The 12,117-nt window shown below is 37.3% G+C and overlaps 1 protein-coding gene across 1 annotated transcript; it reads left to right on the top strand.

Annotated features, from left to right (window-relative positions):
- The first annotated feature begins 5,986 nt into the window (after positions 1-5,986).
- On the top strand, positions 5,987-7,430 carry LOC149005691 (replication factor-A carboxy-terminal domain protein). The gene is made up of 4 exons (XM_089135585.1): positions 5,987-6,204; positions 6,340-6,460; positions 6,547-6,764; positions 7,147-7,430. The coding sequence occupies exons 1-3, from the start codon at positions 6,019-6,021 to the stop codon at positions 6,717-6,719; spliced, it is 480 nt and encodes a 159-aa protein (XP_088991711.1). The 5' UTR covers positions 5,987-6,018; the 3' UTR covers positions 6,720-6,764; positions 7,147-7,430.
- Positions 7,431-12,117: the final 4,687 nt, after the last annotated feature.

Here is a 12,117-nt window from a genome sequence, read left to right as displayed (position 1 = left end):
TGATCTTTCACAAGTTTTATGCCATTGCATCTTAAAAGCATACAAAAATAAGAAAACCTTCCTTGAGAGTTGAACGAATACATTGCATATTTCTCCCTCTCCTACTGTCTGCAATTTCCAACTGAGTCTGAAGACATACAAATAATCCCAACATTGTAAGCTTCCAAAACTCTCATGTTAAAGAAGAATGATATGACCTCTCTTCATGAAGAGGTGATATTCAACATTCTTGTTAGTCTTAGGGCTGATAAAGCGTATAAATTCATAATCATATGCAGGTCTTGGTACGAGATAAATCCATTGCCATTTTTTCATTCAAAACCATCTCTAGAGTTCCACTCCAAGTTCGATCATAAACCGAAGTGTTGTTTTCAATGAAACGCTTTTATTCAAAACAGTCTTCATAGAGATGAAAGATAGAATTAATACAAGCCCAAATTTGGAGTTTGGAGCTATTACAAACCAAGAGTAACCACCTCTCTATCGCTAATTTGACTACTAAACAAGTAGTGAACATTCTTTCATATTAAATTCATACCTATTAGCTTCTCTCATGGAGGAAGAAAAATCCTAGTATTTCAAATCATGTCATCATCTAGAAGCAGGTCTTCTCACATTACTTACAATGTCGAAACAAATCAACAAAGTATTCACATTTATTCCTATAAATAATATTATAGATATCCTAATCAAGGACTCAATCTATTATGATAGTAGTAATGGTTTTAGGACTACAAAATTGATTATGGGAAGAAACAAGAAAAAGCACTGGGATGAGAAGGGGAGAGGAAAAAGTGCATAGGAAGGGAAGCTCAAATTTGAGACCTTCTTAATCTTACCACTTCTACATATGAGTTTGCCAATATCTCGCCAAAAATATACATCCACTATTCATGTAATTTACAAAAAAGGTTCAAATAATTTACTGAAAAAAAAATTGAAGCGTAATTTTCAACACCACCCCCTGAGGTACCCAACTAGGGGTGTCAACGGTTTGGGTTGGGCTGATTTCGGGCTGAGAAACACTCAGCTCAAACACGGCCCATTAAGAAAATAACGGTTTCGGCCCGGTGCGGTTTGAGTTCAAGTTGACTAACGGTTTGAGCTAACGGTTTAGAATTGGGTTTACTAACAGTTTTGGTTCAAGTTTACTAACGGTATGTTTTGAGTACTTTATTGATATATGGAATTTATCAAGAGCATGTAAACACATATAAGTATTAAGTTCTCTCCAAGTCTCTTTGTGTTGGGTGTTTAAAATCAAAAACTTTTTTTTTTACAAAGAAGTAAAAATTATAGAACTAATATACAAAAGAAAATTGGCATCTTAATGAATTTTAATGGGTTGTCTTTGTTTATCCTCATCGCCCTTCTTGACACTTATAAAAATGGATCAAAATAAATCATTAAAAATTTTCAAATGATAATACACTTGCTAAATATTTACTAAGCTCATCTTTCAAATGGTGGATGCTTTGACAAGCTAGTTGTTTGCATATTCCAAAGCAAAACAATTAAAGAAAACAAATGGATACTTGAGGGTTTAATTTATTTTATTTATTAATAACCGCTTTAACAAATTGGTTCGGGTCGGTTTTGGGCCAAACGGTTCAAGCTAGCGGGTCATACATGGGCTGGTCCAGCCCAGCCCGAACCAGTGCAAGTTGAAGATTATTCAGCCTAAACACAGCTCATTAAACTTTCGTTCGGTTCGATTTTAAAGTATAGAATAAGTTTTGACACCCTTATATCCAACTTATCAGGCAGACCCTTGTCATCCGGAACCATAGTTAGATGCTGATGTAATCATTTTTTTGAAAAGGACAAAAGTGTCCTGACTGAGGTTGCAAACCTGAAAGGAATTAAAAGTATGCATTTCCTGACTTCCCTCTCAGGTTTCTCGCGGCAAATTTTTATTTGAAGTTGAGGGCAAATATGTCTTTGCGTTCACTCGTTCCTTATGGCTTATTCTAATCTTTAACGAGAAATAATTGGAGAAAAGAAGAACAAAATACAGAAAGCAGCATCAAAATCTATTTTGCTTTTTCGATAAGATGGATTTCTTCATAGATAAAAGGAAATTTTAGTTTTTAGTTCATTTGGGGTAACTGCTAAGGGCTCTCCAGGCTCAACTCGTACTCGGCTCTCGTGTCAGCTAGGTCAATCTCTTTCTCTCAAACGCCTATTCTGCATTAACTTCGAACAGTTATACCTTAAATTATTTCTCTTTACTTCTCTGGATTAATAATTTGGTGTACGATGTTGTTCTTTTGGCCCTAGAGTTGTTTAGTGACACCATTGTATTGACTCTTTGTATACCAGCTGCTTGATAAATTGTGGAAGACATTATTTTCTTACATGTCTCTGTGTATGATTGACTTAACTTCATTGTAATAGAAACTTAAGATTTTTGCATCCTTGAAAATGCTACGTGTTTTATTATACGGATATATTTATATCTTGTATTGCCTCAGATTAATATGCCACTTCTGTGATATGGGTTTCAGAAATCTCCATGATTGCAACAGTTTATACCCTCTTTTCCAAAATTCATCTTTTCAATCCCCCAGCCCGAAACTGATTTCATCTTCATTCTCTACAAGCCCCGGGAAGGAGAACGTATAAGAAAACAGTATTGAACATTTCACTCACTCATCATCTTGGTTCTGCAATATAATTTAAATGAAGCTAAAATTTTAAGAAAATTACTATTTCAGTATCACCCATTGAGGATTATTTGTCACAAAATCAAATTCTTTGTCTTGTAGAATGTGTTTCACTGTTTCCCCTTCACCGTTTTTGTATAACAAACAATGAGTTAGGTGCCGGAGTTCCAATATTTTTACCTATAGTTTCTGGTTTTATGGTCTTTTCTGTGCTTGGGTTATGTCAGAAGAAAGGCAAGGAAACTGAAGGAAAGAAGAAGAAAAACAAACAATATGCAGTTCTTTTATCAATCCCTCATACACTTCTCCTTTGTGTATTAACTTAATTTTTCAAAATGAACATATTCAGTGGTTGGAGTGTTGAACATAGAGTTGAAAAGGGAGTCAAGATGAGTTTAGTTTTCCCCATTTTCAAGCATTGGTTTTGTTGTTATCCTTGATTTTCTTGGCTTGCATTCCTGAGATGAAAGGTTTTTTTGATAATAATAGGGATATTAATTTTACTTTTTGTTTGTGAGAAAATCCTAAGAACTGTAATGTTTTGCTATAAAAGTTTTACCATCCATTAAAATCCTTTTGTAACTTCTGTAAACCTTCCTTGTTAGTCTAGGTATAGGTTTTCAATTTAAAGTGCTTGAATTAGTAATATCGTTTATACATTTGTATGCATCGTTGATATAACTGCCCTATTTTTTTAAATTTCATTTGGAAATAAAAAATCAAAATATTCTTTAATTCATCCCAAAAAAAAAAGTCTCGTTTTGTTGGCTGCTATTAGATTAATATCAATTTCCCCCTCATTAAATCATGGTTTCACATATTTTCCTGTTTTATTAATTTAACAATAAATGGGTTTTATTTTAGTGACAAGTTCCTTTTTGTGTTATGAACAAAATGATGTTCTCCATTGAAAGTGGCTAAACCAAGTGAATTCTCTTGCATTGCTTTTATGGGCTGTTAAGATAATATGAAAAGATATTCTATTTACTGAAGATGGCTGAGAGTTTGCTTCCTGGTCTCCTATGCCAATGAGGTATTCATTGTGGGCGCATAGAACTATGCTGGAAGCACTAAATGGTTGGTGCTAAAATCATCTCAGTTTGAAGATCAAAGTCATGCGAGTGCATTTGCTTGAGAAACCTTTGATAGGCAATGGCTGAGTTATACTCAACATATAAGTAACTATTCCTTGTTGAAGTTTCTGTCAATTTCATCTAGGTCCACTACTAATTTTTTGTTGCTGAAGTTTCTGTCAATTTCATCTAGGTCCACTACTAATTTTTTGTTGATGAAGTTTCTGTCAATTTCATCTAGGACCAATACTAATTTTTATCTTGTTTTGGTCTATTTTCAAATTTTACATAGATTTGGATTTTTTGCCACAGTTTAGGAACACAAAGTAGGTGATTTGAGATCATGATTTTGAAAAAGAGTGATGCATCTTATAGTAATTATAACCAGCAGTTGAGGTCATGATACTGATGCACTGTAGAAGCACTGGTCATGATGGATTTTGGCACAAGAAACAAATAGAATGTGATACCCCGTATCCAAACTAAAATTAAATTTTCTTGTTGATACTATTAGATGCTGGTGGATTTAGACTTTGATGGCACGCATTTATGCATAAATGACCTAAATGTTATACTTCAAGATTTTTAATTTTTTACTATAGTATAGTAAAATGATTAAGGATTTTGAGGGATTTAAGGTCTAAAAGTATAATTTAACTGTATGGTTTTCTATTCACTTGATTTAATGTATGGAATTAATTACTGAAGTTAAAAGAAATTTCTTTAGTTTTTTTGAAAATAAGGGATTGGTTCAGCTCAAGGAACCAAAGAGATATATTAGCCAAGGGGTTCATTTTTCTTGTCCAAAAGTTTGGGCAAGGCAAGGTTTCATGGGGTTTAGATATTTCAAAAGGATTAGGATGGAATAAAGAAGTAAACTTCACTTTAGAGGGGTCAGGGAATGTTAGGATAAAGAGGATAGAAAAGGAGAAAGAGTAAAAGAGGGACAAAGACCAATAGATAATGGAGAAAGAGTGTAGAGTTGGGTTAAAAAGAAGAAGCAAGGAAATAAGAAGGATGGGGGGGGGGGGGGGAACCGTGGGAAAGAAGGTCTTCTGCATAAAGATTCTGTGACTGGAATGCGCACTTGAACCAATAACTTGGAAATGGGTGGTGCCCTTTAAATATCCAAGTGAAGAATGAAGAGATTTCTTCCCTAGGTATGTTTCCCCAACCCCATGTCATGCTCTGAAATCTTATACTCCATTGTAGTTGGGTTTGGGATTCAAAGGAAACCAAGCATAAATTGGTGAGTTTAGGGATTCTTGTATTGGGATTGAGAAGCTGTGCTATAACGGGTATTTTTTTCTTCTAGTGAATTTAGAGTTTCAGACTCAGTTTGATGTTTTTTGTCTCTCTATGCCTACAATATCATGTCATTTTCACATCTGGGTTTTATTTATACTGGGGATTTGCTGTTTCTAAGATGAAAAGCCTGTGATAAATCAAGTATGAGTAAAAAGAGGGAAATTGTTCTCCCAAAAAAGAGAGGGAAAATTAGTGAAAGAAGCAGGTAACATAAGAAGAGGAAGAGGGATTTGAAGTAGTAACAGTGGCTGCTCTAGGCCTATAGAAGTCTTGGAAAGCAGTCCTTGCCTCTGCTATAGTGGCTGGAAGCCACTCCCAGTCCCCTGATGTTGTTGGTGTGTGTATTTGATTATGTAAAGAGTGTAGATTTGTATGTTGCTGCAGATATGTGGGGTTGGGGGGGGGGGGGGGACGGCAGAGGTAAAGAGGTGTGATCATGGTGCAAGTGTGCTTGGTTGAGATCCATATAATCCAAGTGTGCTTGGTTAAGTGCTTTATCTGACGAGTTATTTATGAACACAATACTAGTGGACTCAGCATTTCATTAATGTGTACTTAATGAACAAACATTATCATTATCATGATGTGAGAATCAAGTAATGGGTGACGAATCATGGATATGTCTTCCCATGGGAAATATTATGACAATGCATGTTGATCAAGGTTAGTACAGTGGATGAATGATTCTGAATAAATATGTTGGTATATTCACAAATCATGGGTGATTATCTAGTGCAAAGCTACAGGGGTGTGCTGTCAGATTCTTTTAAAAAATGAAATTTACAGCCCTTGAGGGCCTACACCCTAATCTTACCCGGAGTTGGTTCTACATAGACAAGAATTTTATAATGGGGCTGAGAATAAGCTTAAAACCCTGACTTTAACCTCCATCAAACCCTGATTCCATTATTATTTATTTTTCTTCTTTCTTGCAGATTACAGCACAGGTGGCAGACACTGTAAACCGGAGAATGGATGGGGAGGAACCTTTAACGGTCATTTGCACAGTTGTAGCCATAGATAGCACCAGCTTCTTCTATAAAGTATGCTCTGTCTGTGATAAGACCCTTCCTGAGAACTCTTCTTTATGCAAATTTTGCGACATGAAGGGCTTCAACCCGGGCTCGTCTGATTTTAAACGTCTCTATCGCATTCTTGTTAAGTATCTCAAATTTTTATAACGTCTTTTGGCTTTTGTGTTCCATTTTTTAAGATTAGAATCTAATAAAGAAACTTTCCACCCTCGTTTCATCAATTCATTGGCAATGAATAACTTGGTACCTGTTTAGCAGCTATCCATCGCAACAGAGAACAAGGTTTTTATTGTCATATGCTTTGATAGGGCAGCTCGAGTCCTGTTTGGTTGCTCTGCTGATGAATTCTTTGAGTTCAGCAAGTTAAATCCTCTTTCAGGTTGGTTAGGTACCTCTTAGAACATGAACATAGTGAATATCATATTCAATGTATCATCCTAATTGTGCATTTGTTCATATTTCTAGCTGTGGCAGCAGGCAAGGTACTAGAGGGAGAGATGTTCCAGATGACATTATCCAAACCAAAGAATGGCAACGCCCAGCATCTCCGAGTTGTGTCTGTGTTTCCTCTGCGCTCAGATTTTTCCCCAGCGATTAACACTCTGAAGAAGCTGTATGGCGTTGGACCGGGAACTTGAAACTGTTCTAGGGTCAAGATCCCGGTCAAACAGTTCCTGATATAGGTAGGTCACTGCACTAGGATCTTGAATCACTGTGATTATAATGAAATGTATGATTGCTTAATACATCAGCAACAAAGAAAAGGGTTATCAACAGTAAGGGTTCTAGTGTCTGCTGGTAATTGCAGGAAAATTGTACCCAAGAAAGCTACTTAATTCTTTGAGCTTTAGTGTGAGCTGTCAGACATTAGATGAGGAGGCACAGATTTTCCCTATGATTAAAATCCTGACTCAATACTTGACAACCTAGGCATTTTGTTGATATTCATTAATCTCACTGAATCACTTATTCAATTGGAAATAATGAATGTCATCACCTGGACACCAACTTCTTTTAAGCTAATACAAAGTCTGGTTGCTTATGGGATATTTACTTTGGTTGCAGAGAACATGGTGCCATTGAGAAGGTCAAGGAGGCTCATAAGAGAATGGATGGTGGCCAACCACCCTGACTGTGGTGGTAACAAGTATCTTGCTCAAAAGATAAACGAAGCCAAAGATGTGTTGATGGGGCAAACGAAGGGTAGTGGTTCTGCTTTCTAGAATAATTTGGAAGACGTTGATTATTTCACCAAAATTTTGTAACAGGTTGTAATGAACTATTTTTTTCAAGGAATGGTCTTTATATCATAAGAGAGAGAAATAGTTGTGTTTCCATAACTGGCTTTCTTTGTGTGTACTAGTACTTTTATGTAATCTGTTTTCCCAGTTTTGCAGATGTGCTCAAATTGGAAACAAATCTCACTGTTTCCACCTTTAACAAGAAAATCACCTGATATTGTATCTCATGTCCTTCAGTTTGAGGAGCATAAGAAGCTGATGTTCACCATATTATAAGCACAGCAATGGAAATTGGCATTTGGGAAATTTACTCTCTTCTTGTATTATCCTCCATTTGGTTAAATCAACCTAGTAGAGTTTGTACATAAAATCGATATGATTCATGAATATGACATAGTAAAGAGAATGCATGAAGTAAAACTTGACAGGAGGCCATTAATTCGTCATGTAACTCTTAGATCAGGCTGGGACCAATGAGAGTCTTCTAAACTGTCTTGAATTATGGAAATAACTAACTTGGAAACAATGAAGACGGCAAAGGAGAGCTAAGTAGCTGAAAGTTCACCACATATGGCAACAATCCGGGGGAGGATAAGATGACCATTGACAGGTTCCCTTTTTCTTCCTTCAGTTCATCCCTATGTGTAAGGATTCCGAATCGAGGATACCTTTAGAATCATCCGGGTTGGCTTTAGACCTTCTCCTAAAGTCATTTAGAGTGATTGGGGGTCAGTCATCCGTGTCTATGGGCTTCACCCCCGATCATGTGGCCTTAACTCGGATGGCTTGTTACTGCTTTCTACTGGTACTCCGGGTTTTTAGACTTGCAAAATGGGCTTTTAGGTACAAGGATTCTGGAGGATTTCACATAAAGACCTTGGCTACTGCTGATTAGGTCCTTGTGACATTGAGGGGTTCAGGAGATGAATATAGATATTTCAACATCTCTATGTTGGTTTGGGCAAATTCGGTTACCATCCATGATTTTTAAGGATTGCTCATAGCACACAAGAGCCATCTTCAAAATTTTGCCTCTGAAACAATATGCTCTATGATCTCTGCAAATGTTGCAGTTAAAAATTCATCTCGGGATAACAGTTGCTCCTCATTCCTTTGTTCAAGATAATCAAGAAGCTGGCCGTTGTTCCCAGAGGAAGAACTAGTGGTAGACGGCCTTGGAATCGTTGGTATAATGGTAGAACAGCCTATACTTCTTTTTCGAATGGCAATTTTTAAGGATTCAAACATTCTTGTGATACCTCTGGTTCTGGCTATAAGTTCAAACAAAAAAGTGGTTATGCTTCAACATCCTCTACATTTGCTCCTAGTTTTGCTAGCAATAAATCTTTATTAATTTTCTAAATGAGCAAAGTATCATTTTTCAACTATGCAAAGCTAATAGTCATGTGTGTGCACAATGTCCCCAAAGGTTCAATCATGCCTATGTTCATAAGATTGCTTGCTCTTCAATCTTGAGTTCACCAGGTGATTCTTTTTCTCTGACCAAGGACAACAGAATGTAGATTTTTATTCTAATTGTTGCTCGTTCTAGTACTAAAAGTGAGTATTGGGCACCTGGTCTTGCAACTACTGAGCTCACTTGGATTCAGTCTCTTCTGGATGAATTGGGGGTATCTTAGCCATCTCCTCCTACTTTGTGGTGTGATAACGTTGATGCCACATACTTGTTAGCCAACCCTATTTTTCATGCTCACACAAAGCATATAGAGGTGGGCTTTCACTTTGTGTGTGATTTGAAAAAGTATCAGTTGTTTCCATTTAAAATGTGATGAAGACCCATATCAAGAAAATTTGTGAATGAATTACCTCTTGAAATCTTGTTTCTTCTCCCCAATGGTTCTTCTATCTTGATCATCACCTCGACCTTTTATATAACTAGATAGATGTCCTTGAGATATCAATCTCTCAATGTTTGCCTTCAAGTGGCTACACTCATTAGTGTAGTGCCCATAATCTTTATGGAAATGATAGTATTTTTCCATATTCCTTTCTCCAGGTTTGGCAATCATCTTGGTTGTCCATCTCAAGATGTTCTAATCCTTAATTTGCATAAGGATCTCTGATCGTTAGGTATTTAACGGTGTGTATTCTGCATGGTCGGGCGAATGCTGTCTCCATCCTAAATGCACCTTTCTCCCCCGATATTTGTTCTGCACTTTAGAACCTTGGCCTTTTTCTGAGGCCTTTTGTTCCTTAGTGGTTGCCTTCCCCTCTCCTTGCCGAGCATCAAGGATCTTTGTTACTTCTGTTTGTTTTTGGCATCTTTGGACAAGTTTGGGATATGTGGTTGGCATATCCTGTAGTAGCAACTCTAGGAGTCGCCCGTTAGAAGGGCATGTGAATAGTGTTGTTTTTCCCACCTGTTCATCAAGATTCTCAATGTCCATGGTTGCCCTGTTAAACCTTTGTAAGTAGTCCCGAATAGACTCGTTCTTTGCTTGTTAGACAATGAACAGTGTCTCCTCAGTTTTCTTTGTCTGAATTCCACTTTGAAATCGACCGATGAACTTTCGAACTAGCTCATCAAAATTAGCTATTCTTCCCGAGGGTAGGTTCGAGAACCACTTTTGAGCTGCACCCGTGAGTGATGACCTGAACACTCTACATAGGATCTCATCAGAGTTGCCAGCAACAATCATTGTCTATTGATAGTAACTCATATGGGCCATCGGATCACCAGGTCCATCAAAGGAAGAGAAGGTTGGAAGCCTGAAGTTGTGGGGGAATTCATACCTAGCAATTGCCTCCACAAATGGGGTTTTTCTAATGATTGAATAATGTTATTGGTTCTTTTGCCCCTCGTGAGTTGTCCCAATTTTTTATTGATGTCAGCCAATTCCCGATCGATCTGTACTGCCCGAGTGCCAGTTGTTCGAACACTATCCCAACCCGATCGCTGGGATGTCACCGTCTGTGTTCTCACTCCACGTTCGAGCCTGGTGAGAGTTCCAGTTTGACTTCATTGTGCACAATCCCGAGCATCCTGATCATCTCTTCTTGGCAACTCTCCAATCCTCCTTATTCCCAATCACTCTTCCAGTACTTCTTGTGGAGCTTGGTTTCTTTCTTGCCGGAAGTTCTGCCCCTCAGTCTGTTGTCTATTTCTCAGAGGGAAACGCCCCCTGACTGGAGAATTTCTTCTCTCAACCCTTTGTGCATGTCCTCGAGCTTCTTCACGATCGTGAAGATTGGGATGTCTTGGGGCTCCTAGGCGTCTGGTCATCATTCAAAGCATTTGTTGTATCTCCAAAAATTGGATTTGCATCTGATTCATCTGCTTTTAATGACCGGAAACATTCGAACTTCATCATTCGGGTCATTCAAGTGAACCTCTCTAGCTATTTCTTCTTCCTCGTGGATTTCTCCTTCACGAACACGATTTCCCTCAGGAGGGTTTTCTCCTAGAGGAGGCTGGAAACTCTGATTTTGATGTTTTGTAGATCTAGTGTCTACCATGGCTTTTTGAAGCGTTTCCCACAGAAGGCCCCAAATGATGCGTCCAAAAATTATTTAGCCTTCATATTCCTACAAAACAGACGTGAAATGTGGGCGACCGCATTGTCAGGTAACCACCTCCGAAAGTTAAATCAACAATTGGAACACCACAGAGCTTTGGCTTGATGCAGAGCTTTAATTGAACAAATTAATGGAGGAAAACAATCCAGTCACCTTTGTTGGGTGTAAGGCTTTAGTTTGTATAGGATTTACCTCCCTTCCTTGACCGTTGGATTCTTTCGTGCTTCTCTTTGATGACCGTCAGATGGTATGGTTTACCCTTCTTTCAGAGTTAAGGGTCGTTACCATTCGTGGCACGATCTTGTATCCCGAATTCCACAAGAACATGTTTCTTTCCTTCATGTCGGGTTCCTTCTTCTTCACATTACCTAATGGTTCAATCATCAGACCAACCCCGACCGGAGTCATCGATCCGAGCAGAGTAATCGTCCTGACCATGGTCGAACCCGGTTCAAGGTTGTTTTATCTTATCAAAAATAGAAAAAAAATAATCAATAAATTGAGAAAGAGAAAGAGTACCTAATTGTGGAGAATATTTTTTTTTCCAAAATTTTCTTAACCCACGGTTTATAGAAAGGGAAGAGAATAAATAACAAGAAAAGAGGGGAAAAATAAGAGATGAGAGAATAAATAGGGATTGAAGGGAATGATATTTTTAATAAGATTTTTTTCTAAAATTCTCTTAACCCACTTTATAGAGAGACTGAGAGAAGAGAATAAAAAATAAAAAAAAAATGAGAGAGTAAATAGAGATTGAGGAGTTACTTTTTAATTAGGAATGACATTCATCCATTATTTTACCTTTAAAAATTGTTTTCAATATTGAGGGGGGCAAATAGTAAAACTTCACATGTGAGAAGAGATAAAACTATAAAAATTAAAAAATTTAATCAAAATTTTCAGAAAATAGGGGGCCATGACCCCCTCTGGCCCCAATGCAGTCCGCTTCTGCAGCCACCTCAGTAGTTCAACAACTGCCTTACATCCATAGGTTCTTTGACTACTATCCCAGTGTTCAACTAAGAAGATAAATGAGAAGAAAGACACACTGAGGCCCCGAGAGAATCCCAGAGGCATTTGCTTTATAAGAAAATCTTATAAACAATCACATATAATGATTAATCATCAAAACAAATAATGTTTTGTTTATCCATTTTGTAAATCCAATGTCAAAGCATAAGGGCAGTTTGGACATTAAATTATTTTACCACAGATTCTAATGATGAAAATTAAATTTTCTTTACATTCAAGACGGATA

Source organism: Hakea prostrata, chromosome 9, assembly GCF_041222555.1.
Source record: "Hakea prostrata isolate BN-2017 chromosome 9, UWA_Hpros_2, whole genome shotgun sequence".
In the NCBI taxonomy this organism is placed as follows: domain Eukaryota; kingdom Viridiplantae; phylum Streptophyta; class Magnoliopsida; order Proteales; family Proteaceae; genus Hakea; species Hakea prostrata.
The sequence above is the reverse complement of the archived record's forward strand: the minus strand, read 5'-3'. Positions and strand labels throughout refer to the sequence as shown.